At 41.5% G+C, this 27,855-nt stretch overlaps 1 protein-coding gene across 1 annotated transcript; it reads right to left on the bottom strand.

The window, feature by feature from the left end:
* bpifb6 (BPI fold containing family B member 6) lies at positions 1 to 27,855 on the bottom strand. The gene is made up of 15 exons (XM_062979195.1): positions 27,703 to 27,855; positions 25,748 to 25,847; positions 22,877 to 22,981; positions 22,521 to 22,667; positions 20,574 to 20,637; positions 20,427 to 20,487; positions 19,197 to 19,288; positions 16,334 to 16,510; positions 16,054 to 16,098; positions 13,427 to 13,588; positions 8,829 to 8,896; positions 6,333 to 6,378; positions 5,499 to 5,562; positions 2,932 to 3,017; positions 1 to 321 (listed from the first exon to the last, which is right to left on the bottom strand). The coding sequence occupies exons 1-15, from the start codon at positions 27,827 to 27,829 to the stop codon at positions 229 to 231; spliced, it is 1,437 nt and encodes a 478-aa protein (XP_062835265.1). The 5' UTR covers positions 27,830 to 27,855; the 3' UTR covers positions 1 to 228.

Below are 27,855 nucleotides of genomic sequence, written 5' to 3'. Positions count from 1 at the left end.
TGCAGAAGAGGAAATCAGAATCACTTTATTGATTTTTGGATGCTGCTACAGAACTGGAAACGGACTTTGCGTGACCAGGGAGAGTTCTAGTCCCTTTCCGAGACCCTTGTGTGCTGAAGATTGGCTGCTATTGTTGGTGTGCGTTTTTCAGATTGTCGTTTTGGTGATGAGAGCTCAGGCGGCATGGAGAGGTCCCCAGTGGAACTCACATCTCCTGTGCTTTGCCTCTCAGTGTTCGCCTTTACTGGTAATTTCTCCCATTTTCTTCACCAGGTTCGAGAAGTCCACAGGCTCCGAATGGATGTGCATCATCAGCGCATCCTGCAAAGGGTGAAGAAAGCACCGGTGGTTACCATTGAGGTACAGCGGGATGTCTTGGATTGCCTAAACCTCACCCTGATCCTCAGGAATTAGGTGACGGACTCCAAAGCTTGGCAGAAGGGGGTTGGACTGGATGGCCCCTGGGGGTCTCTTCCCACACTAGGATTCTATGGTTCTATTATTATTGTCATCATCATCAAGCAGAAGCTGGATGGCCATCTGTCAGGAGTGCTTTGTTTGATGGTGTTTTTCCTGCCTGGCTGAAGAGAGTTGGACTGGATAGTCCTTGGGAGTCTCTTCCAACTCTAGCACTCTATGGTTCTATTATGATTATGATTATGATTATTATTATTATTATTATTATTATTATTATTATTATTATTAAGCAGGAGCTGGATGGCCATCTGTCAGGAGTGCTTTGATGGTGCTTTTCCTGCCTGGCTGAAGAGAGTTGGACTGGATAGCCCTTGGGAGTCTCTTCCAACTCTAGCACTCTATGGTTCTATTATTATATTATTATCATTATTATTATTATTAATATTATTATTAAGCAGAAGCTGGATGGCCATCTGTCAGGAGTGCTTTGTTTGATGGTGCTTTTCCTGCCTGGCTGAAGAGGATTGGACTGGATAGCCCTCGGGGTCCATATCCAAGTATATGATTCAATGCATGAATTTATTTATTTATTATTATTATTATTATTATTATTATTATTATTATTATTATTATTTTATGACACAGCAAACAAGCTAGATATGCTGGATTTAATATCACAAAATCACAAGCTGAACACTTCCCAAGTGTCTAGGACTGTGTGATTATTATTATTATTATTATTATTATTATTATTATTATTATTATTATTATTATTAGAAACACAACAAGATGCGTCCACAGCAGACACTCTGCTGGCTGTTGTATTGGATCACACATCGGACACTTTCCAAGTTGTTGTTGTTGTTGTTGCTGTTGTTATTGTTTTATTGTATGACACAGCAAACAAGATAGACATGCTGGATTTCATATCACAAAATCACAAGTCGAACACTTCCCAAGCAAAATCTGGATGGCCATCTTTTGGGGAGGATTTTGTTGTGTCTCCCTGCCTGACAGATGGGGATTATGGTCTTTGGGTTCTCTTCCAACTCTATGATTCTATGATTTTACAGCAGAAATGACGGAGATGTCTGGGAAATGCTTGGGGAAGAGGGAAGAGTTGCCCATGCCATGAAGGCATTTGCAGTCTTGCAAAAAGGTCTAAACCCTTTCTGGCTGCCTTCTTGGGTGCATCCTCACTATCAAATTAATTCAAATAGAAGAGAAACAGTGGGACTTAATTTGGAAAACCCAAGAAGATCACTCAATTTCAACACAGCTCAGAGGAAACACTTTGTAAACTACGCATAGATGGTGCTATTAATATTATCCACTCAAAGTGCATAGAATTAATGACGGCACCTCTAAGCTATGTTGGAGAAAGTGTGGCGAAATCGGGGATTTGGAGCCACATGTGGATAAAATGCTTTTGAACTTTGGTGCTGGAGGGAAATCCTGAGAGTGTCTTGGACCTTGGCAAGAAGATCCAACCAGTCCATCCTCCAGGAAATAATGCCCAATGGCTGCTCACTGGAGGTAAGGATATTAGAGGCAAAGCTGAAGTATTTTGGCCACATCATGAAGAGACAGGAAAGCTTGGAAAAGATCACGATGCTGGGGAAAATGGAAGGAAAAAGGAAGAGAGGCCGACCAAGGGCAAGGTGGATGGATGGGATCCTTAAAGGGGCCGGCTTGACTTTGAAAGAACTTAAGGCAGCAACGGCCGACAGGGAGCTCTGGCCTGGGACGGTCCATGAGGGCACAAAGAGTCGGAAACAACTTTGTGAATGAAGAAGAAGACAGTGATTTTGGAATGAAGTTCTATCATAGGAGAAACCGTGCATTTCAGGGGAGCTCTATTCATGATTTCATTATCTGAAAGAATAACAATTTGGTCAATAAAAATCTTATATTACTCATGCTATGTGCTGCTGAGAGAATCAAAATAGTCAGAACGTGAAGAAAAACTTCAGAATTAACATGGGTTAATGTCAAGCCAGCTTGATTGATAGACTGCCTAGCCAATAGGTCGAACCTTCCAGTCTCAGAAGTGCGGACAGGACATTCATCATTTTGCTATGGAATGTGGGAGTTGCCGGCAGATCTGAACTCTGCATAAAACTGAGGCTGGATCTATACTGCCATATAATCCAGTTTCACAATGCAGATTAACTGCATTGAACTGGATCATAGGGCAGTGTAGACTCATATAATCCAGTGTAATGCAATTTATCTGCATTTGAAACTGGATTATATGGCAGTGTCGAAAAAGCCTGAGATGCCACCCAAAAGGTTGTAAAAACACATTATCTAAGTGAAAGAGTTTTGTTTGCATAGAAATTAATATTCATAATTAATATTATGTTATCTTCTTTCTACCTGGAGATGTTTGGACACCAAACACATGTAAAGACAACAAGACACAAGAGGAAAAAGAACACAGGTTGAAATGCATCTAAATCTAGAAGTGCAATAAAAAATACCAATAAGCAAGCTATTTTTAAATAGACTAACTGGTAATTTCTTGAATTCTTTTGTGCTTTCTTCATATGTGGCCGCCATCAGGTTGGGAAGTGGCACCAGGTTGTCACTCAATGCTTCTGGAACATGAAACAACAACAAAAAGATGGAGAAATGCACGGTTAGAGAGAGCAGCAAGCATATACTCCTCTCTCCCTTTCCACTCATTGGTTCATGCAGAATAGTCCCAGTAATTCCTTCTCTCTGTATGCCATGGTCATCCAATGAAGTGCTCTTGGTTTTGGTGACAAAGGGGTGCATCTACACCATGGAATTATTGCAGTTTGACCCCACTTGAAAAGCCATGGCTCAATGTCATGGAATCATGGGTTGTGTACTTTGATGAGGCCCCAGCTCTATTTGGCAGAGAAGACTCGAGAGCTTGTGAAACTACAGCTCCCGTGATTCCATAGCATTGAGCCATGGTCTTTCAAGTAGGGTCAACCTGCATTCATTCCAGAGTGCGGATGCACCCAAAGTTGAGGAATTTGGAAACAGATCCACCAAAACCCAACCCACAACCTCATCACGAATTCAACCACGAAGATCAGGAATGGAGTTCTGATTCTAGAGTGAGGATGCATCCAAAGATGAGGAATTTTGAAACAGATCCACCAAAACCCAACCCAGAGCCTCATTACGAATTCAACCATGTAGACCAGGAATGGAAACTGCTGATTCTAGGGTGAGGAGGCATCCAAAGATGAGGAATTTTGAAACAGATCCACCAAAACCCAACCCAGAGCCTCATTACGAATTCAACCATGTAGACCAGGAATGGAAACTGCTGATTCTAGGGTGAGGAGGCATCCAAAGATGAGGAATTTTGGAACGGATCCACCAAAACCCAACCCAGAACCTCATCACGAATTCAACCATGTAGACCACGAATGGAGACTGTTCTGATTCTAGGGTGAGGATGCATCCAAAGATGAGGAATTTTGGATCAGATCCACCAAAACCCAACCCAGAAACTTATCACGAATTCAACCATGTAGACCAGGAATGGAGACTGTGTTGATTCTAGGGTGAGGATGCATCCAAAGATGAGGAATTTTGGAACAGATCCACCAAAACCCAACCCACAACCTCATCACGAATTCAACCATGAAGATCAAGAATGGAGACTGTGCTGATTCTAGGGTGAGGATGCATCCAAAGATGAGGAATTTTGGAACAGATCCACCGAAATCCAACCCAGAACCTCATCACGAATTCAACCATGAAGACCAGGAATGCAAACTGTGCTGTGAGGATGAGGATGCATCCAAAAATGAGGAATTTTAGAATAGATCCACCAAAACTCAACCCAGAACCTCATCATGAATGTAGACCAGGAATGGAAACTGTGTTTATCTCCAAAGGTTGGTGGTGCAATTTCCAGCACTCCTCCCCGTTGGCTGGTGGAGATGAAGTCCAGCATCATGTGGAGGTAAAGTCCAGCATCATCTGGTAAAGTATGAATGCTTCTTGCTCTGACCATGTTATGGCCAAGGCCTACATGGATTATATTGTCAATGTAGACTCATATAATGACGACTGAACTGCACTGAACTGGTTTATGAGTCTACACTGCAATATAATAAAGCAATCTGCATTATAATGGCAGTGTAGATGGCACCTCTGTCCTCAACAGCCCTGCTCAGATCTTGCAGGTTTAGGGCAAGGGTGGCTTCCTAGATTGAGTCTTTCCATCTGGAATGTGGTTTTCTAGTTTTCCTGCTATCTTCTACTATTTTTGTATCTTGTAGCAAGCCGTATGTTCTTATGACATGGCCAAAGTACAACAGTCTCAATGTAGTCATCTTGGCTTCTAGGGAGAGTTCAGGCTCAAGGACTCTTCTACAACACTACATTTCAAATGAGTTCCTTTTTTTTCTGTCCACTCCCTTCACTCTCCAGCTTTTCCAACCATATATAGAAATAGAGAATATGATTCCTCGGATCATCCTGACTTTGGAATTCATATCTTGACATTTAATGATCTTATCTAGTTTCTCCACAGTAGGTCTTCCAAGTCCTAGTCTTCTCCTGGGTTCATCACTATAGAATGAATCCATGTGGACAGTTTCCTGCTTCTTGGCAGGGGGTTGGACTGGATGGTCCATGAGGTTTCTTCCAACTCTACTATTCTATGATTCTATGATTTAATGACCATTGCTCAAAGATAGGGAATCATGGGGGCTTTCCAAAGTCTTCTCTGCCAAAGAGGGCTAGTGTTTCACCAAACTACAATTCCCAGGATTCCATAGCATTGAGACTTGGCAGTCCAACTGGTGTCCTACTGCATTGACTCAACAGTGTTGATTTTTCTCTAGTCTCTGGAGGAAATGGAGATGGACCCATTTTCAGTATGACAACTTTTCAAATATGTAAACATGGCTCTCATGTCCCCTCTGCACCTTCTCTTCTCCAGGCTAAACTTTGACAGTTTTCTAAGCCATTCCTCAGAGGGATTCATAGTTTCCAGACTGTTTGAATGAAGTTACCATGGAGTCACCAGAAAGGCAGACCAAGATTTGCTAAAAAGTGAGCAACAAACATCACACCCAGTGACTTACTGTTGACAGCTGGCATACAAGCAGTTTTCACTATATCCTGCATATATTTTTTCAGTGGTTCCATCTGTAAGAGAAGACAGCTTGTCTCTGTGACAAAAAGAATTCATTTCTGTGACAGGCATTCTTTTCAAGGACATAAAACTGACCAACTGCTTTAATAACTATGGAGGAATCCCCAACTTACATAAAGGTCTGCCTATGGTCAATCTGTCTGAGGATGTAGCTACATTGTAGATTCAATGCATTTTGACACCATGGCTCACTTCTACGGAATCCTGGAAGTTCTAGTTTGACCAGATTTTCAGCCTTTTCTGCCAAAAAGGGATGGTGGTTCACCAAACTACACATCTCAGGATTCCATAGCATCAAGCCATGACAGTTGAAGTGGTGGCAAGCTGCATTCAGTCTACAGTGTGAATTTTAATTGTTCAGCCATAAATATATGATGCTGGTGATCCTTGGCAGTTCTGTCATTAACCAAGGAATACTAGCTTGCCTCTGTCTTCTTAAATATGTTTTACTACTTCAAAGTGAGCTCATTTCCTAAACAGAAAGAGCCTTATCGGACATGATGGAATAACCCAGTTGTCATTCCCATAGGCTGAAGTCCCCTTAGGAAGATGGAAGTCTTCAATAAGATGTTGGCCTACACTTCGTCCACTGGGCATGTCTTCCAAACAGTGACATTTTGGGTGGTTGGTCTGAATCCTCTGAGAATAGAAATTATTCTGGGACTTTGGTTGAGGAATGAAGTTTTCTAAGCCATGAATTCCTTGCTTCTGATCCTTGACCACTGACACATTCTGACCCAAGGATCCAAACATGCTTACTTACCTCCACTTTGCCAGGAGATTTAGAAGTGACCTTGATCTCCTTGGTGCTACAAATACAAAGAAGAACAAGTCAAAAGCATCATGAAGCCCAACCATGCCAAGCTCACCACTATCAACACCCTGAATTTTACTGTCTTCCTTTCTCCTATCTCCATACCACCCCTCTTACCACTACGTCATAAGCATGCCTGATCTTGCCTGATTTCAGAAGGTAAGCAGGATTAGACCTAATTGGTATAGGAATACTATCTACTAGGCCTGTGCGATCAATGAAAAAAATGTATCAATACTCATTACTAAATTAGGGGAGGGTGTCAAATCATTTCTAAAGTGTTTCTAAAATATCGTAAGGGGTCTGTATCGTAAGTATATTGAAGTAACAATTTTTTGTTAGTTTTTCATTAAGTAATTGCACCAATGGGGAAACTTCAGGGACTCCTTTCTTCCTAATTGTTAGAGATATGAGGATGAAACTTGCTAAAATTGTTAAACCCATTTACCACTATTAGCCCCCAAGTTTCAGAATGTCTGCTGTTTTATTTAGGAATTTTAAAAAAAACAGTAAAAAAACCTACAAGAGCTATCTCCTTTATTTTCTCTACAATAAAACAAGATAACTAGGGCATCATTCCCACCAAGTTTCAAAAAGATTTGCACATCTATTGATTATGGGGTATTTTTTTTTAAAAAAGTGTTGACATACGGCTTGTTTTCCAGACATTTGACCATTTTGGTGGCCCCTTTCTTTGGTGGTCCTTAACTTTCTCTACCCAGAACTGGACACAGAACTATTCTAGGAGAGGTCTGGCCAAAGTAGAACTTAATGGGATGATGACGTCCCTTGATCTGGCCAACACAAGCCATGCCTTTCCTCTATCAGCAGAAAGTCCCCAGGTTTTGGACGCCTGCTCTGATCTCTGACTTCCTCATCCCAAGGCTTTAATAATAATAATAATAATAATAATAATAATAATAATAATAATAATAATAACTTTATTTTTTTTTACTCCACCCCATCACTCCAAGGGGACTCGGGGCGGCTTACATGGGGCCAAGCCCAGGCAACAAACAATATAAAACTCAGCAATAAAAAACAAATCATAAACAAATAAAATCACATATACCAATAAACAATAAACACACTATGATAAAAACCTGGGTTGGCTCCTAAAAAGGGTAGTGGGCCAGAAAAGTAAAAATAGTTTTATACAGAATAGGAAAGAGGTAGGTACCAGGATTATCCCATTAAGGTGCTGGAGGATGCATACACCCAAAGACTATATACGGCAAGGAGTAAAAATGCTATAAAAATAGAATGGACAAACAGGGCAATCTCAAACTAAGGAAATCAGTCGCCAAAAGCCTGTTGGAAGAGCCAAGTTTTCAGGCTCTTCCCAAAAATAAGGAGGGTAGGGGCCTGCCTAATCTCCCTGGGGAGAGAGTTCCAGAGCCTGGGGGCCACGATGGAGAAGGCCCTCTCCCTCATCCCCACCAACTGCGATTGTGAAAGTGGTGGGATCGAGAGGAGGGCCTCCCCTGATGAACGGAGAGACTGTGCAGGTGATGAGGAACTGAAAAAATATGGATTTTTAGACATATATTGTATGCACATTAGAAGCACTGAAATGTAGAAAAAATCAGACTCTCTCTATGTTAGATTTTAGGGATGCACAAGCTGACAGGACAGGGAGGAGAAGGGGGCCCAGTTATCTAAACATTCCAGTGTGGGTTGGTTCCTGGCGCGGCTTAATGGAAGGAGAACTGCTCCCCCTCCCTTTTGACAAGGGGCCATGATTAATCTACAAAAACCCAGCCGTGGTGTCTGTGACTTGCTACAAGCTTTTAGGTTGCTTAGATAGGAAAATGCTGATTGTGCATATTTATGCCCATGTATGTAAGCATGTGAAGTGACATACTAATGACGAGATGTATGTAGAAGCATGTTCTTTGTCTGAAAATGTATATAAGGCAGGTCAACGCCTGGATCATCTCTCTGGTTTTGCTTTTTGGAAGAGATTCCACTTCCAGAGACTCAGCTGAAATAATAAACCGGATTTTTTTGGCCTTTCAAAAGGATCTCTCTTGGTGTTATCTCCCTTCATCTACAACACAGGTTCATAGGGGGAAATACAGTCGCGAAGGTAGGTAGGTCCCGAACCGTTAAGGGCTTTATAGGTGATAACTTGCACCTTGAATTGGGCTCAGAAAATAAACGGCAGCAGAGGTCTCCTAAGAAGTTGTGCAGCTTGGATTCCACAGCTGCGGATAGGTGCAGCTTCCATTATCCAAGATGGAGTGTTATGCTCTGACAATGCTACATTGGGATCCCAGTCATTTGAATATTTGGCACACTTCACTGTTGCAGATGTTTTTTACAGAAACCATTCAAAGGCTTTGAGCTTTGGAAACAATTGCTGACTTGTGAGAAGAAATCCGAGGGCCTCTCCTAACACCCGGGGCATCTGGAGCAAGAGAGAAAGAATCCCCAGTCTGGTACCTGACACTTTTGATTTTCAGTTTCAGTTTTTCATCTTCCACAGCATAATCAACGTCCCATCGCTGGACCTGCATTTGGGGAATGGAAGAGAGGTTCAGTGAACAAGTGACATGGTGTAGTGAATCTTACCTGGTAGGCCAACTAAGAGACTGGCCATTTTGGATTGATTCAAGAAGGACTTTGCAATCAACCAGGAACTCAAAATTCTCCCCGTGGTTCCCTTTTTTAAAAACTGAAAATTTCAGAGCCAGATATCTGATTAAGTTCAAGCCACCATCCTTTACTGAGCTGCGATTCCAAGTAATGCCTACCGCAGTGTTAGATGGTCGCTATCATAATGTACCATGGGAAAATAGACTATGTATCTGCGGCCAAAGTCAGGTAGAAGACATTGTGCATTACATGTTAGTTTGTCCATTATATAGTGCCCCAAGAGTAAGACACCTGGAACCCCTGTTGACTCATGGTAAAGGAAATTGCTAGTAACCAGCTGCAATAAATCACTACTGACCGAGAGGTCATGAGTTCAAAGGCCGGGTCGGGTTAAGACCCCAACCATTAAATAGCCCGGCTTGCTGTTGACCTATGCAGCCCCGAAAGACAGTTGCATCTGTCAATTAGGGAAATTTAGGTACGCTTTATGCGGGATGCTAATTTAACTATTTTACAACATCATAAAACTGCCAGCAAAACACGAGGAAAGGAAAAAGTACAGCCACTAGTGGACAGTGAAGCAACAGCTCCCCCTGTGGCCGGAATCGTGAAGCTGGAAAAAATGTTAAATGCCTCTGTGTCTGTCTATATATGTTGTTTGTCTATTGGCATTGAATGTCTGCCATATATGTGTTCATTGTAATCCGCCCTGAGTCCCCTTCGGGGTGAGAAGGACGGAATATAAATACTGTAAATAAATACATAAATAAATATGCATCTGTATGTGAACTCGTTTGCAATATATATATTTTAAAATTACTGTTAACTGGCATTGTTTTAGCTCCTTGCGGGAGCATGATTATGGCGGAGTCTATTGCTCCGAGGGTACTATTTTGTGCATGCGTTGCTTTTTGTCATGGCCTTGGGCCCGTACAATAAACTATTTTGGACTGGTTTCACAGGGAGAGAGTGGAGTGCCGTGCGTTGACAGGAAAAGGTCAGATAGCAGTTTGATTTCTTTTGAGAGTTAACACAAGAGGTTGACTCTCCAGGCCGGGTTAGTTAACAGGAAGAACTCTAAGGTAGAGTTAGTTAAGACCCCAGGGGGCTAACTAGATAGATTAGTCAAACTCGTCACTATTCTCTGAAATAGAGCAAAGGTTTTGTTAATAACAGTTAGATCAGTTTGTTTAGATCTATATATATAAAAGAGTGATGGCATCAGGGCAGCGGACAAAACAATAAAACTACAGGCCCCCCAACCTCGAAATTTGACAACACAATCCATCATTCACGGCTCTAGGTTGATACAACAAAAAAGAAAAGAAAAATAAAGTCCTAATTGCAGGGAGATGAATAATAGTTTTTATCCAATTGCTGCCAGTTAGAAGGCTAAGTTCTGCCCACTTGGTCTCCTAGCAACCTACTCAGCCCAGGGGACAGGTATAGTTAGGCCTCACTTAGACCTCTTCCACAGATTATCAGATTTTAACTGGATTATATGGCAGTGTAGACTCAAGGCCCTTCCACACAGCTATATAACCCATTTATAATCTTATATTATCTGCTTTGAACTGGATTATCTTGACTCCACACTGCCATATAATCCACTTCAGTGTGCATACTAAACATAAAGACTACCATACAACAGACATTCAATACCACCACTACCTCAACAATTTCTCACCAACACCACAAGACAACGCCACAGCAACGCGTGGCTGGGCACAGCTAGTCTGTCTATAACAAAGTGAAGAGAACTGAACAAGCAGCCAATTCAAGCTGAAGTGCTTTTGTAACAAATCACATTTTTTGTACCTCTCAGGAGTGGTTAGTTGTCTGTTTTTAAAATAAATAAATCTTATTCTATTTAACTGTCAAAAGGTCTCTACAGCGCATCATTCCATCGTCAAGCCTTTGTGATAGTTCCATCACTAGTAACATCCACTTACTACAGAAAAACCTCTTAACAAACAGTTGTGTGGGAGCCAGGGGTGAAAGCAGTGTTGGCAGGAATTGGAGCAGTTTACCTCAAATACCTTGGGAAATTCCTAAAACCTATTAGGTTGGTGGCAACTTTAATTCAAAACAAAGTCTAAAAGATAAGCAGGGTTCACTTTACCCTAACACATATCCATCATCGTCCTGCTATCATATTGTAGGTACAGGGGTGGGATCTTTTCGGTGTGTGGAAAGGTCTGCCCTGCCTTAATAATAATTGTCCGTGTCCGTGATCTCTCGTCCTCTTTGTGATATTGATGTTCAGAGTTGGGATTTCGAATATAAGGCTTAATCCAGTTTAGCAGAACAAAAAGCTGCGGTGAAAGTTTGTCCCAAAGCTATCTAGAGGTAATTTTGCCTCAGAAACGGCAAAGGAACACCATTTTGAGACCCCTTAATAATGGCTCCACCATTATACCACGATGCATGTGCTAAGACATGGATAAAAGATTGGATATTATTGAACAAATAAGACTTTTTAAATATAGAAGGGAAATGGCATGCCTATTTATGGTATGAAAGAGAAAAAAGGGAAAAAAATTGGCAATCGTTTTGTGAGAGCATCCCTATTAAGAGTTTGGCAAAAATATAAAAAACAACTTCATTCTAAAACACCTTTATGGATCTCCCCTATGGAAGCGCACCAAAGAAGACTTTTAGGATGGAGAAAATGGCCAACCTATAGAGATTTGTTAAATAATAATACAAATAATATTAAAACGTCTGAGGAACTGAAACAAAAATTCCCTAATATTACTTGGTTACATTATATGCAAATCAAAGATTATTATAATCAAGATAAAAAATTAGGTTTTAGTTGGAAAGAGGTGACTTGGGACAGGATTTTAAAATTAGAAAAGAAAGTAATATCAAATATTTATAATATATTACTTACCTGGCGGACTGAAATGGAACAGGTTAAAAATTGTATGATAAAATGGGCCCAAAATATCAGAAGACCAGTTCAAATGAAAGAATGGGAACAAATGTGGAACAAAAAATTAAAATATACATATGCAATGGATTTGAAAGAGAATTGAATCAAAATGTTCCACAGATGGTATACTACACCGAAACAATTAGCTAAAATGTATGATACAGTTTCTGATAAGTGCTGGAAATGTAAAGAACAAGTGGGTACCTTCTATCACGTGTGGTGGACTTGCAAAGAAGCAACAAAATTTTGGATGAAGATTCATGAAGAATCACAAAAGATTTTAAAAAGAACATTTATAAGAAAACCAGAGTATTATCTATTAGGATTTACAGATTTAGATAGCAATTGACGGAACAAAAAGATAAACTTTTTACTTATATTACGACTTCCGCTAGAATTGTTTTCGCTAGAGAATGGAAACAGCAATCAGTCCCACCAATTGAGGAGTAGGTGGAGAAGATAAGAGAAATAAAGGATATGGACGAATTGACTTTTTTGTTGAAGAAAAATACAGGCAAGATAATGAAAAGAATGAATTGGGATCATCTTCAGGTCTATCTGGATAATTTGAGAAAATGAAGACTACGGGAGACAATTTTGCTATTTTTTTTCCTTAGCAAGAAAAAATATTACTGAATAATAAGAAAATATTATCCAAAAAGATGGAATGGAAGTCATTTTTTTTGTTTTTTGTTTTTTTGTGTGTCGGTATATTTTTGTAGATTGTAGACTTTTACCTTTCTCTCTTTTCCCTACCTTTCTATACCTTGGTTGTTCTCACTCTTTCGGTGTAATATAAAAAATTTAATAAAATTCTTTATAAATAATAATAATAATAATAATGGCTCCACCGAAAGCTAAAAAGACTGTGACTGTAGAGGAAGGAGAAGAGGCAGAAATTCCAGAGACAGTAGTGGAATTAAGGGAAGGGAATCCTGAGACAGGGACTACCTCCCTAGAAATAGAAAAGTTAAAACTGCAAATAGAACTGAAAAGAATGGAGTTTGAGGCCAGAGAGAGTGAGAAAGAGAAAGACAACTTGAAATTGAGAGGGAGAGAATGAAACATGAGGAATGGATGATGGAACTGAACTCAACCCCATTGCCAGCAGATCCAGGCTTACCATCAGGAAAATCATCCCCATTCCCATCATGAACATCAGCCACAATCACAGGCTGATATACAACACACTATTGCATAAAGGGACATATGACCAAATAGGTGGTTGGCTGCATTTGGCCACACCATGTCAGTATTCAGAAGAAAGGTAGAGCAAAGCAATCACCTCTTAAGTCCATACGTCCAAAGCAGAAAAGAGACCTGTCATGCTCTGAATCCAGTCATATGTCATAGTTTTCTCTCCAAATCCACAACGTCTGCATGCAGTGGTGCATGGTGGTGCCATACATGGAGGTTAGCCAAGACAGAACAGTCAGGAAGGGAGCTGCGCAAAGGAAGCCAAGAATTGCTGCACGTCTTGCCAAAGAAAAATCAATTGAGAGCCTACCATTTCGAAGGAGAAGAGAATTTTGCCCTTTGGCTCTGCAATGAGGTTCACGGAGGAGTGGACCGTCATGTAGCTTCCATTGGGCCCCAAGGAATGCTTGACCGGTTCTTTCAGTCTTATTTCTGCCTTCACTGCCTTCGATGCAGGCTGCGATTTAGAGATCTGTCAAAATCAGAATATAGTTAATTGCAATCGTCTATGGAATCTGACCCACCATGGTCTCAGCAGCAGATGGTGGTCCTTTCCCACCATTTCAGATTAAGGTACTTCAGCCCAAGACATGCATGTTTGGCTGTCTCTGAAAAAAAAAATCAGAAGCTTGTGTAGAATATAGAATTAATACAGGTTTGCACTATTTTAACTGCTGAGGTTTGCTATGAAGTCCCAGGAGTTGAAGTTAACTGAGATACCAGCACTCTCTGGCAGAGGAAGCCGAAGACCTTGTGAAACAAGAATCCCCAAGACTCCATAGCATTCAGCCATGGCAGTTGAAATGGGTCATACTGCTTTCATTCTACAGCATAGATACACCTTGAGCAAATGAGATGTCCATGTGACATAAATGATTTTAGTACTTAGAAACTGGTCCCATCTCCAAGACATCTCCAACTGAATCCTATCTTGGGAGAAAGAAGGGGTCAAAATTTAATAAAGATTGGGCGGCAAATTACTTTAATCTTTTGCCACCAGAAAGCTGATGTATCCTCAAATGCATAGGACACCGCATGTATTTTCAGATGCCAGATACACTCTACTTCGTAGATGGATACAAGAGAGATTTCTTTGCTTTCGTTTCTCGTACTGCATCTTTTCCCAACATCAGGATTCCAATCAACACAGCTCTTCAGGGCCCTTGTTCTATTTCAATGGGCCCTTGACCCAAAATAAGGTAGGACCTAAGTGGATCAGATTTTCAGACCAGTTCAGTTCCCCAGAACTGGTGCCTGGACCCTGGAGCATCTTTATTGGACCTGAGGATTAGCCTCACATCTGATCCAACCCTGCTCCATTGAGGGGCTTCCCTGGATAGCACAAAGCATTGTTCCAATGCACTCTCTCCAGAATGGGGCCCATTAACCTGTTAACACATCTCATGCCAACAGGTTAAGAAGGCTGAGTTCTAGGGGTGTGCAATTCAGCAAAAGTCCATGCCATTTTCGGTGTCTGGTTTTTGGCTGCCTGTCGCACCTCAGGTTAGCTTCACCTTGCTAAAGACACCAGGCTGCACACAGAATGTAGTCTTTTGTAGTTCATTAGGGAATAGGGAAAAGATAGTTCATAAAAGGCAAAAGTTCAGTTCTAAAAGATAGATACAAAAACAAGGCCGTAAGAAACAAATCTATAGAAACATTAGACACGAAACAAGGTCTTTTCAAAAGAAGCCAAAGTCCCAGAAATGAGAATACATCCAGGCTACAAGAAAATACAGGAAAGCAGACTTGGTTCTTGATTCAAGCGAGGAAATTGCTTTGACAAAGATTTCCCTCTCAGCAGACTCTTTTAATGGCATAACATGAAGGCATTTATTTGCCCTTTGACCTCTCTCTTATTTGCTATTCTAAGACTTTTGTGCAACCACCGAAATTCCAAACAACTAGCACGATCTAGGCCACAAGGGCTCGTTAGTGTTATCAGGCTGAGGCTGGGAGCTGCTCTCCTTTTCTGCTTCTTGCACCTGAAAACCATCATCATAAGAACATCATTTCTTCCTGTGGGAAAGCCTCCCTGCTCCTCATCTCCCACAGCAGGAACATCCTGCACCTGAATCCCATAATTCCCATCAGAGTCATCTTGAAACTCATCCTGACACTGAATCCCATCATCTTGAAACTTCCATCCCAAAATCCTCATCAGAGTCACACAGAGGCTGAGTCACAACAGGGTTCTGGGAACTGAAGTCTCAAGCACATGCCACAAGAGTGGGGGGGGGGGGGAGAGAATGGGCACAGACTCTGATTGTGTGTTTCTCATTTTCTTTCTCAGCCAAAGAGAGTAGCCTCAACTCCCATCATGGTGTCCGCAGCTTTCCACTGCCTCAAGTAGTGTTGCTCAGCCCCATTGGTACCCGTTATTAACCCCCATTAGCTGAAAATATTTGGCTGCTATGATCTGTACTGGCTAAGACTTCGGCTGTCCTGCATCAGGCTCGTTTTCAAGCATTTGGCCACCTAATCCACCAAATCATCTGAATCCAGTACACAAAACAAAATCGTGCACACTCCTACTGAGTTTCTCTTGGACATTAGACAACATTGACACTGAAAACCAGCCAAGATATGGACATAGCCAAATGTTTAGGAGATCTAGTGTCTGACTACATAGGGATGTCTAGGAGATCTAACAAACAAGTGTTAAGCACAGTGGTGAATGGGGTGTCATGACATTAAACCAATACACCAAATGTGGCTTCTGCAGGCACTTAGGCTTTTCCTATGGCTCAAGTTTGTCCAGATGCAGTCCTTCACCTCAATCCATTTGTTGGTTCCAACAAGCAGAGACCCATTAAATCAATGGGACTTTGGCAACTTCACACTTAAGCTCTGTTTGTTCAATGGGTATATTCTTGTTATAAATAAGAAATGGGGCCCGGTCTATGTTCCAAACAAGTGTTCTTCAAGTCAACTCACCGATGGGATCATTTTTGCCAACTTGCCAATCGTGAGTGACGAAACCTGCCAATGAGAATGGGAAAAATCACTTTAAACATAGGAAATACGAAGCATCGCAAACAAAGCAGGAACCGACAGGCAAAATTCCTCTGTCCAGAAGTAGGAGTGGATGAGTTTCTTTGAAAAACAATTTGAATAAACCAGGAGTGATGATAAATAATATCTTGATGTTTAAAATTCATTGAAATCTAGTTTGTTCCATCACTGATGGGCAAAAGATGTGCAGCCAGGGACTCACCTTGGCCTTGTTGACATCACAGCGGAAGTCATCTGCGAACAATTCCATTAAAGCATCCATGTAATCTGCAGAAATTAAGACATCGGTGAAGCCCTCCTTCTTTGGTGGCATTTCTTTGGGCATTTTTGCCCGCTGGGGCATTTCAATCTTGTCTCCATTTTTCTTATGTATAACAGTCTGGAGGAGGAGGAATAAATGGAAGAATGAATGAATGTTGAAGCTGGGGTTTCAAAAAATGCTTAGAATCATAGAATCCTCAAATTGGAAGATATTGTAGCCTGGTCAGATTCTGAGTGCTCAGAAGACGAGGAAGGGAATGCTGGGATAGATTCAGAGGACCCAAAAGAGTATAGAAATGGCTTGGCAGTTCCCACAAGACTGGAGAAAATGATATCACTTTCATGAGAACCTGCCAGAAATGCAGGCTGAGAGAAATGTGGGGGACAAATGTTTGTCTAGGTCAAAGTGCTTAGAGCTACAGAGACAGAACATGCAACAAAGACAGACTCCCTTTTCCCAGAGGCTTAGAGATAAGGAGAGGAAAAGCAGGTGTGTGAGAAATGATGTTATGGGAGGGATGGAGGCCTTTTAAAGTCGTTCCTGCTGGTACCATCCCTTGCAACGTTCTATTCAGGTGAACAGCTTTTAGTTTTTGAGTCCTATGTTCTTGGAATTCGTGTATTCAAGTTTCTAAGTTTGTTTTTGCTTCTAGTTAATGTGTGGCATAGATAGCCTGCCTCATGCTTTCTTGTTTATGGACATTTTTGTGAATTGACTCTGTATTTGAAAGGATTTTGGATTCTTGGCTGTCTTGGAAATAACCTTTTGAACTTTGATTCTCTCTTTTGAATTGGCTTATTTTTATATACTCTTCTTTAATTAAACTTGTACTTATTGGGTTATTTTATTTATTTATTTATTTATTTATTTATTTATTTATTTACAGCATTTATATTCCGCCCTTCTCACCCCGAAGGGGACTCAGGGTGGATCACAATACACATATAGGCAAACATTCAATGCCTTTTAACATAGAACAAAGACAAATAAACATAGGCTCCGAGCAGGGCTCGAACTCATGACCTCCTGGTCAGAGTGATTCATTGCAGTTAATTGCAGCTGGCTTGCTCTCCCACCTGTGCCACAGCCCGAGCTGTTATCTGGACAGAGTGTGGTTTGTGGTGAAAAGGTGTTTCAGGGCTCTAGTGCAACAGAAGGTACTTCATGGGCCATCCAGTCCACCTCCCTTCTGCCATGATTTGTGTGTTTGCCTTCTTTTCTCAGTCTTGTAGGGGCAACTGGTGGCTTCTAGGTTAATGCCATGACTAACCTATAGCAAGTTTCAGCCTAAACTTCCATTTGATTCAGAATTCTATATCCTATCCTTTCCCCCAAATGATGCCTACAAGTCCTCCCATACTTCGGCCAGTATAAATTTTGCTTTGTTGTGGGCAGTGGGAGTCGAAGTACAATATGGTCTAGATCAGGGCTATCAAATTCATTTTCATTGAGGGCCACAACAGTCTTAGGGTTGCCTTCAAAGGGTTGTTGGATCCATGGACGGAGAATCACTGTATACAGAAGGCCAACTATATTTTTTTACATAGTGGTTGATCCTCTTTAGTTTTTACCCAATTTGGTTCTCCAGATATTACTGAATGACATCTCCCATCCCTTTTGATGATCCTCTGTGCTGACTGGGGATGATGGGAATGGCAACCCAACAGCACTTGTGGCTCTGAGAGTGAGGAAAGGCCAAAGAACATTTTAAAGTCAGACATCATATCCAGAAGCCTTGTATCTAAACTCAAAACTGCAGTATCCTGATTAAACAGAACAAAATGCAGCCTTCCAGATGTTATTGCATCACAACTCTCATCAGCTGTAGTCATGATGTCTAATAACAAGGAATACAGGAGTTAGAGTCCAACATCTGGAGGGCCACATTAAATGACATGGCGATCTGCATTTGATCCGCAGAGCTTGCATTTGTCACAATGTGGCCTAGATCCTTCTATAGTGGAAGTTGTAATGCACCATGGACTAGATCCTCCAAACGATGCATAATGGAGCCAGAGCTACATTGTTGACACGATATACAACAAATTGTAACAATGCTTAACATGTTGTGTATTGTAGATGTTATTAAATGGAAGTTTTACCACTGCTTCTGAACCTAAATTCACCCTGCAGTGTAATAATGTGCGACTCAGCTTTGTGTAACAAGTAATAGGAACTTTACTTAACTTCAAGAGATCAAAAAGAGCAATAATATATACAGTACTCTCTCTGTTGTTGTTTTTTTTACAAAGAATAGAGGGAATAAACAGTCCTTTTAAACAGTCTTTAAATGTGCCTCAGTGCCTTAGAAATTACAAGGCTTTAGAGAGTCAGAAGCCATCTTTTTCCTGACTATTTTCAGTCAGCACTCCCTTTCACTCTCTGAAGTAAAATGCCTGCTCAAACCGGTTCCGTCAGCAGCAAGGCAGAGACAGTAGCCAATCAGATTGCTAGCTCCTGGCAAGCTTAGCCAATCAGCAGCTGACACATGCCTTTCCGGTTAACCCATTACATCATGGTGCCTTTTACAAACCCCAACATAACAAAGCACAGTGTGAAATGTCCTGACAAAATAAGCATTTTATTCCCATATACAACATTCAAGGATTTCAACATTTTTCTACTCACTGAATAAGAGTTTGGGAGTTTAAAAATGTGGTGAAGAAATTCTTGGTTGATGGACATTTTCTCAGTTTGATGTCCCAAGGTTTCAAAAGACCACTTCTGGCTAAAGGTGGACAAATTCACCACCCTTTTTAGAACACTAACCTATGAAAATATGGGGAAAACCAGGCATGCTTACTTCTAACTGTAGCATTGCACCGTCCTGTGTTATTTTAGGGTCCTTACAAAGCTTATATTCGATGGCTCCACGATCACCAATGGGTTGTTTTTCTGTGAAAGGACATAGACAATTATTTGCAACATGAATCGTGAAACCATAGGCTCACAGAAACCTGGGACTGGAAGAGAATCATAGGATCTTATTACTGAAGAAGAACACAAGGGCCATCTAGTCCACCATTTCACCAGGCATGAAGATATTATTATTATTATTATTACAGTAGAGTCTCGCTTATCCAACGTAAACGGGCCGGCAGAACGTTGGATACGTGAATATGTTGGATAATAAGGAGAGATTAAGGAAAAGCCTATTAAATATCAAATTAGATTATGATTTTACAAATTAAGCACCAAAACATCATGTTAGACAACAAATTTGACAGAAAAAGTAGTTCAATACACAGTAATGCTATGTAGTAATTACTGTATTTACGAATTTAGCACCAAAATATCACGATGTATTGAAAACACTGACTACAAAAATGCGTTGGATAATCCAGAACGTTGGATAAGCAAGTGTTGGATAAGTGAGACTCTACTGTATTATTATTATTATTATTATTATTATTATTATTATTATTATTATTTACAGTATTTATATTCCGCCCTTCTCACCCCAAAGGGGACTCAGGGCGGATTACAATGAACACATATATGGCAAACATTCAATGCCAACAGACAAACATATATAGACAGACACAGAGGCATTTAACATTTTTTTCCAGCTTCACGATTCCGGACACAGGGGGAGCTGTTGCTTCACTGTCCAGTAGTGGCTGTACTTCCTCATTCCATTCCTCGTGTTTTGCTGGCAGTTTTATGATGTTGTAAATTAGTTAAATTAGCCTCCCGCATAAAGCGTACCTAAATTTCCCTACTTGACAGATGCAACTGTCTTTCGGGGCTGCATAGGTCAACAGCAAGCCGGGCTATTTAATGGTTGGGGGCTTAACCCGACCCAGGCTTCGAACTCATGATCTCTCGGTCAGTAGTGATTTATTGCAGCTGGTTACTAGCCAGCTGCGCCACAGCCCAATTTCTAGAATTTCTCCATGGTTCTTTTCTAAACCATGTTGCTTTTTCCCTCCTATGCAATATGGGCAGTTGTCACTAGAATCTGAGGGTTGTTTTTGTAAGTTACACCTTTATAAGGTGGCAAAAGGCATGGGGAGTGTCAAGTTAAACTCACGCCAGGAAGACGATGTCATCTTTTCCATTACTTTGACGACTTTCTCTGCTGCTGGACACATCTGGAACCGAAAGAGAGAGAGGATGTGTATGGAGAGGACAACAACAACAACAATATGACTGCGAGGCACCACAACGTGAAACTTACCATGCCTGGCATGACTTTTGTAAGCGTAGAATTCAGAAACTTAGCCACTATTTTTGGAAGCATGCTGGAGAAGGAAATAAATGTGTGTGAGTGCAAGTGGATACAATGGGAAGATATGTTACTTTGTTGACAACCAGCTGATCTATTGATTAGGATACCAACAACCCAGAAGCAACAGTCCTTTGGTTTTAAATTGAGGCAGGGTTGTAGATTGTGTTGTTGGCCGGAATCACAGGGTTGTTGTGTGTTTTCCGGGCTGTATGGCCATGTATATACCTCACAACCTCTAAGGATGCCTGCCATAGATGTGGGTGAAATGTCAGGAGAGAATACTTCTGGAACATGGCCATACAGCCTGAAAACACACAATAACCCAGGGTTGTATATTGTTTCCCCAAGGCACTCCTTTTGACCTGTTAACATTTCACCTTCCTGGCGGCACAACGGTCTTGGGATTTCCTTCTTCATTCTCATAGAATCAAAGAGACTCAAAGTGCCACCCAATCCTCTTCTGCCGTGAAGGAAGACACAATCCAAACCCGGGAAACCAGTCGTAATTAACCACACTAGATTGACCACGTTATCCCCGGCAACCATAAATGACCATATTATTCCCGGTACCCACCAGTGAATTTGTTTCATCATCTAGGAAGAGTAATCAACTTCTCAAACCCTGGAACCTACCGGTGAACTCCTTCCATCAGGGAGTAATTCTACTTTGTTATCATTTATATGGAGAATTTATACAGCATTTTGATTTAATTTGAATGATTGACTTTGAATAATACTTATACAGTGCTTGAGAATATTATCAAGAGGACGATAAGACTGTTGTTGAGTATCAGTATATTTGTTAGAACTGGATTTAAAACAAAAGACTGTATCAGCTTTAACCGAAGCCAAAACCAAGGTCATCACAATATCTGTTATAGAACTCCAATATGCCGATGACAACGTAGTCTGTGCGGACTCAGAAGAAGACCTACAAGCCACTGTAAATGCCTTCGCAGAAGCATACGAGAAGCTCGGCCTCTCACTGAACATTGAGAAAACCAAAGTGCTCTTCCAACAGGCACCAGCTACTCCCTCTGCAATGCCAGGAATACAGCTTAATGGTGTCACATTAGAAAACGTTGACCATTTCCGCTACCTTGGCAGCCGCCTCTCCACAAAAGTCAACATTGACACTGAAATACAACACCGCCTGAGCTCTGCGAGTGCAGCATTTTTCAAAATGAAGCAGAGAGTGTTTGATGACTGATGACTGGGAAATCCAAAGGCAGCTTAAGTCCATAAGCAAAACTTGAACAAGGGTACACAAAAAGAACATGGAAAACTCCTAGAATACTTGAATCCCAAAATCAAGGCTTGAAACAAGAATTAGAGAATCCAGGCCTATCTGGACTTGGAAGCCACGTTGCCTGAACTGAATATCAGAGTGCCTGTTAGCTCCTAATAAACAGACATGAAAGCATTATGTCTGCCCTGGAATTTTTGCTTCCCATGACGCCGTGTTGATCCATGAAGTTGGCTATCTGCTCAAATCTGCAGGCGTGCCTCCTTGCTTAGATCAGTATAACCAGGTGCATTTTCGTGAGCGTTTCTCATCCATTTGTCTTCTCTAGACTCCTTATCTGGAGAGGATAATTCCAACTCCTGTGACTGGCCTTGAGGTTCAGAGGCAATTACATTCTCAGATGCAGTGCCTGCATCTCTATTTGAAACAATTTCACTTTCTTCTCCTGCATCAGAATGAATCTCAGGAAAGCCCACAATCCTGCCTGACTCTAAGTCATCAGTGAACCCATCAGCCCCTGGCTGCTGTGATCACTACTGAGCTACAACACTTAAGAGCCACCAGCCAGCCATGGGCATCAGAGGGCTAGTCAACCTGATACTTGCTACTAAGGTGCAATTGATTTGCAACAAGAGGATGCTGCTACTCACCTGCTGGGGAGGTTTGTCTTGCAGCTTATCAGGTCCACTCTGCATTTCTTCAAGTCAATCTCAAGCTCCTTCTTGGTGTTCTTTTTGATTTCACAAAGAATTGACATGTTGTTCTTCACTGTGATTTCCATGGGGCCACCTATAAAGCTGCACAAAAGGAAGTCCAGTCACTAGGAGAAGTTGGCCATAGTACTGAAGGACCTAAGAATTCCTAGAGAGGTATTTTCTCAACTAGAAAAAAATAGCTTCTTATTTACATGTTTCCACTTTCGAAAGGGGTCCTGCACTAAAGTGGGAGGTTGGCTACACTCCTGAAAGGCAGCTTCTTCATTCTGCTCAACAAACCACTAACTCACCTTTTCCCGCCAACTGTGAGCTGAGATATTATGCACATCCTTGTCCCCTCATCTGGCAGGTAGTCCACAGTCACATTCGGAGGCCGCATGTCTTTCACTTTCAACCTAGGAAACAAAGACAAACCTGAAGGGGAAGGACCAAGCAGAAAAAAAAATAGCCCCGGCTTGCTGTTGACCTATGCAGCCCCGAAAGACAGTTGCATCTGTCAAGTAGGGAAAATTTAGGTACGCTTTATGCGGGAGGCTAATTTAACTAATCTACAACACCATTAAAAAAACTGCCAGCAAAACACGAGGAAAAGAATGAGGAAGAACAGCCACCAATGGACGGTGAAGCAACAGCTCCCCCTGTGGCCGGAATCTTGAAGCTGGAAAGATGTTAAAATGCCTCTGTGTCTGTCTAAAACTGAATGTTGTTTGTCGGTTGGCATTGAATGTTTGCCATATATGTGTTCATTGTAATCCGCCCTGAGTCCCCTTCGGGGTGAGAAGGGCAGAATATAAATACTGTAAATAAATAAATTAATTAAATAAAAGGGAACCCATTCTGTTTACACTGAGCTATTTCTTCCCAGCCCAGCACAGAGGTTTACTTACTAGAAGTCTCAGTCAGTCCCTTCCACCTTGACCAACTGCTTTCTTGGTTACTTTGCCCAGGACTGGACACAGCGCTATTATTACAGGTGAGGTCTGACCAAAGCAGAAGGGAGTGGGACTATGGCTCCATCTACAATGCCATATAATCCAGTTACTGAATCCAGATTATCTGCTTTGAACTGGATTATATGGCAGTGTAGATTTGGCCAATGACTTCTCTTGACCTGGACACTAGACTCCTCTTGATGCAGCCTTGGATCACATTAGATTTTGAAGATGCACCTGGCTGAAATATTTTTATTTATTGTTAGAAAATGAAATCTATAAATTGCCATTTTGTTGAAATGTTGGTTCAGAAAAATGTCAAGGGAAGGAGGAGGAGAAGGTTAATGAGGAAAGCTGGTTTCCTTAGGCAGCAGAAGCTCAGGACTGCTTGACCTGCAGAAACAGCCAAAAGATAAGATAAAACTGTTGCAAATTGAGGAAAACAATGATTTCATTGGGTGGGGAATGACCAAGAAGAGAAACTTATACAAGAGACTCAATTTTGGAAGAGGGTGTGGGATTCTGGCCTTTACAGAGCCCGTCGTGACTTGCTTCTGCAGAAATAAAATTTTTATATAATAATAATAATTAGCCCAGGAGCAAGCCATCAGAACAAACGCAATTAAGGCCAAAATTGAAAAATCAGCTGATGACCCAAAATGTAGACTGTGCAAGAAAACTGACGAAACCATTGATCATATCCTCAGCTGCTGTAAGAAAATCGCACAGACAGACTACAAACAGAGGCACAACTATGTGGCCCAAATGATTCATTGGAACTTATGCCTCAAGTACCACCTCCCAGCAGCAAAGAACTGGTGGGATCACAAACCTGCAAAAGTATTGGAAAATGAGCACGCAAAGATACTGTGGGACTTCTGAATCCAGACTGACAAAGTTCTGGAACACAACACACCAGACATCACAGTTGTGGAAAAGAAAAAGGTTTGGATCATTGATGTCGCCATCCCAGGTGACAGTCGCATTGACGAAAAACAACAGGAAAAACTCAGCCGCTATCAGGACCTCAAGATTGAACTTCAAAGACTGTGGCAGAAACCAGTGCAGGTGGTCCCGGTGGTGATGGCAACACTGGGTGCCGTGCCAAAAGATCTCAGCCGGCATTTGGAAACAATAGACATTGACAAAATCACGATCTGCCAACTGCAAAAGGCCACCCTGCTGGGATCTGCACGAAAATACATCACACAGTCCTAGACACTTGGGAAGTGTTCGACTTGTGATTTTGTGATACGAAATCCAGCATGTCGATCTTGTTTGCTGTGCCATAATAATAATAATAATAATAATAATAATAATAATAATAATAATAATAATAATAATAATGCTTTATTTATATTCCACCCTATCTCCCCAAGAGGACTCAGGGCTGATTCCAACAAACAAAAAACGCAAACTTTTGATGCCTTGGTACAACCATAGATACACATACAATAACGAACCAGCCAAATCCCAAAACGAACCAAATTATAACATACCACCTAGAATTAAATAATAACAAGACCTATCACTTAAATTATATCTAACAAAAAACATGAACATCAATTTTAAAAACCACCAAACTTTCAGTTGCAATAATATTTTAAATTAATGATATAGCCAGTAATATCCTCATTTCTGGTCTAAATTGGGAAACAAAGCCAGGAATTTATTTAAAGGAAAGTCTGTTATTCCATCTGGCGCCCAAACAGGGACGTGGGAAATTGTCAGTGTTTCCCTTTGGGAGCCCTCCATCAGGCTTTAGGCAGCAAGACCGGGAAATTTCGGAGCACATGCACCTGCTGAGTTCAGCGGCCTGACAAAGGATAAGCATATTGAACCTGATGGAAGACTACATAGGATGAGAAAAGAGATTTCCCCCAAGGGCCAAAAGCCAGAGAGAGCCACATTCGAGGAATGTGACTCTGCAGAGCTCTGGGTAAGTTGAAAATGAAGTGGGACACTCACGAGGGAAAGAAGGATGCTTCCAAGGGAAAGGCTGAGTGGGAAGACCCCCAGGCCAGTACAGACAACAAGGCCAGGAATACATTCAAAGGAAAGCCTATCGTTTCACTTTTTGCCATGTCACACTGCTGACTCTTGTTGAGATTATGGTCTCCTAAGACTCCTATATGCCTTTCACGTGGACCGCTTTCAAGTCAGATGTCACCCATCCTGTATCTCTGCATGAGACTAGAATGCATAGCGTAACAGAGGGAAGAACCTCACCCTTTGATGCCTTTTACCATTTTGGCATTCCCTTGGGCTTTTGACGCATTTTCGTACAATTCCCCCATAATGTTGCTGTCCACAATGGCTTTGTTGGCACCTGAAAGAGATCCACAAGGTCATGAGGAAACTGTTATGTGTATTCTGTTGTTAAAGTGAAATGTTATATTAAGTTAAGCTGTTGGGTGTTTGCAACTGAGTGTTTCCGGCAAAGCATTCCAGCAGCACAAGGGTTAAGCACAAGCCAGCTTGATTGATTGCCCACAGGACCAATAGGTCAGGGCTTCCGTTTGAACTGCCTTACCGGATCTTTCATCATGAACTGAGGGGCCGGGCTGTGGCGCAGTTGGCTAGTAACCAGCTGCTATAAATCACTACTGACCGAGAGGTCATGAGTTCGAAGCCCGGGTCGGGTTAAGCCTCCGACCATTAATAGCCCCGGCTTGCTGTTGACCTATGCAGCCCCGAAAGACAGTTGCACCTGTCAGTTAGGGAAATTTAGGGATGCTTTATGCGGGAGGCTAATTTACAACACCATAAAACTGCCAGCAAAACACGAGGAAAGGAATGTGGAAGTAGAGCCACTACTGGACGGTGAAGCAACAGCTCCCCCTGTTGCCAGAATCGTGAAGCTGGAAAAATGTTTAAAATGCCTCTGAGTCTGTCTAATGTATGTTGTTTGTCTGTTGGCATTGAATGTTTGCCATATATGTGTTCATTGTAATCCGCCCTGAGTCCCCTTCGGGATGAGAAGGGCGGAATATAAATACTGTAAATAAATAAATGAAATAAATAAATGCAGGAGGTGCCAGTTTTGTACTGATAACAGCTGAGCCGAGTGGGGAAGACGCGCCATGTATCTGGAGAGTTATGGCTCTGAGTAATTGTATATATCTTTGTATACTAAATTAGACCAGCTGGAATCAGCAGTAAATCAATGACTCAGCTGTGGTTTTGTTGCTGCCACTTTGCAGCTGCATAAAGTGGTCCTTCGGGTGAGCAGACGGAGAGAACTGACTCACCAAGTCAGTCAGGGTGACGGATGATCGATTTGACTCCCCATCCCAGCATCCACACCACCCTGACAGAAACCAGCAGTGCCAGGGGGACAATTGAGGAACATGTCACAAAACACTTGCAGGGGTTTCTATGGAACTCAGGGTGCATCTGCACTGTAGAATTAATACATTTTGATACTACTTGAACTGCCGAGGCTCAATACTGTGGAATCCTTGGAGTTGTAGTCTGGCAAAGCGTTAGCACTCTTTGGCAGAGAAGGCTAGGTATCTTGAAAAAGTGCAACTCCCAGGATTGTGTTGCATTGAGCAAAGGCAGTGAAAATAGTGTCAAATTGCATTCATTCTATAGTGTAGGTCAGTGATGGCCAACCTATGACACGTGTGTCAGCACTGACACGCCTAGCCATTTCTGCTGACACGCTGCTGCATGCAGATTGATTAGATGGCTATGTCTTTTGTGGCCAAATTTGGTGTGATTTGGTGCAGTGGTTTTGTTGTTTACTCCATGGGAATTATGCACATTACATTTATATATATAGTATATTATCATATTATTACTATTATTATTATTATATTATTCATTATTCATGACTACATTGAAACTAGAAGGTACCATAGATAGTTGTACATGGAAATAATGGTAGTAAATAGTTTTTGATTTCTTGAATACAATTATATATTTTTGTTATTTAAACTATACATATTGCAAAATTATGTTTTTTTTCTCGAAGTGACACACCACCCAAGTCATGCTACGTTTTTTAGTGAATTTTGACACACCAAGTGCAAAAGATTGCCCATCATTGGTGTAGGTGCACCCTTTGCTAATATAGCATTAATTGATGAATATAATCATGTATGGGAGTGGTTGTTAGGAAATACCTTGGCCAAGGGCGAAAGCGGTAAACATACACTAGGAATTGATGTTTCCCTTACCGTTCTGTATAGTTTTTGAGTCACATCTCATGTGAAAAGTCCCACAGTTTTCTTCGCAGAAGATGACCCAGCTGTAAGCCAGCAGGAAAAGGAAGCCCACCCATGCTGCTCCCATGTTCAGCCTCATTGTGATGCCTCTTCAGCCCTGGGAAA

Source organism: Anolis carolinensis, chromosome 4, assembly GCF_035594765.1.
Source record: "Anolis carolinensis isolate JA03-04 chromosome 4, rAnoCar3.1.pri, whole genome shotgun sequence".
NCBI classification, from domain to species: domain Eukaryota; kingdom Metazoa; phylum Chordata; class Lepidosauria; order Squamata; family Dactyloidae; genus Anolis; species Anolis carolinensis.
The sequence above is the reverse complement of the archived record's forward strand: the minus strand, read 5'-3'. Positions and strand labels throughout refer to the sequence as shown.

Coding starts and splice junctions, on each gene's coding strand:
- bpifb6 (XM_062979195.1), bottom strand. CDS start 27,829: ATGAGGCTGAACATGGGAGCAGCATGGGTGGGCTTCCTTTTCCTGCTG. Junction 20,638..22,520: donor AAGACAAACCTCCCCAGCAG/GTGAGTAGCAGC, acceptor TTCCTTCTCCAG/CATGCTTCCAAAAATAGTGG. Junction 8,897..13,426: donor TTCTCTTCTCCTTCGAAATG/GTAGGCTCTCAA, acceptor CCCCAAATGCAG/GTCCAGCGATGGGACGTTGA.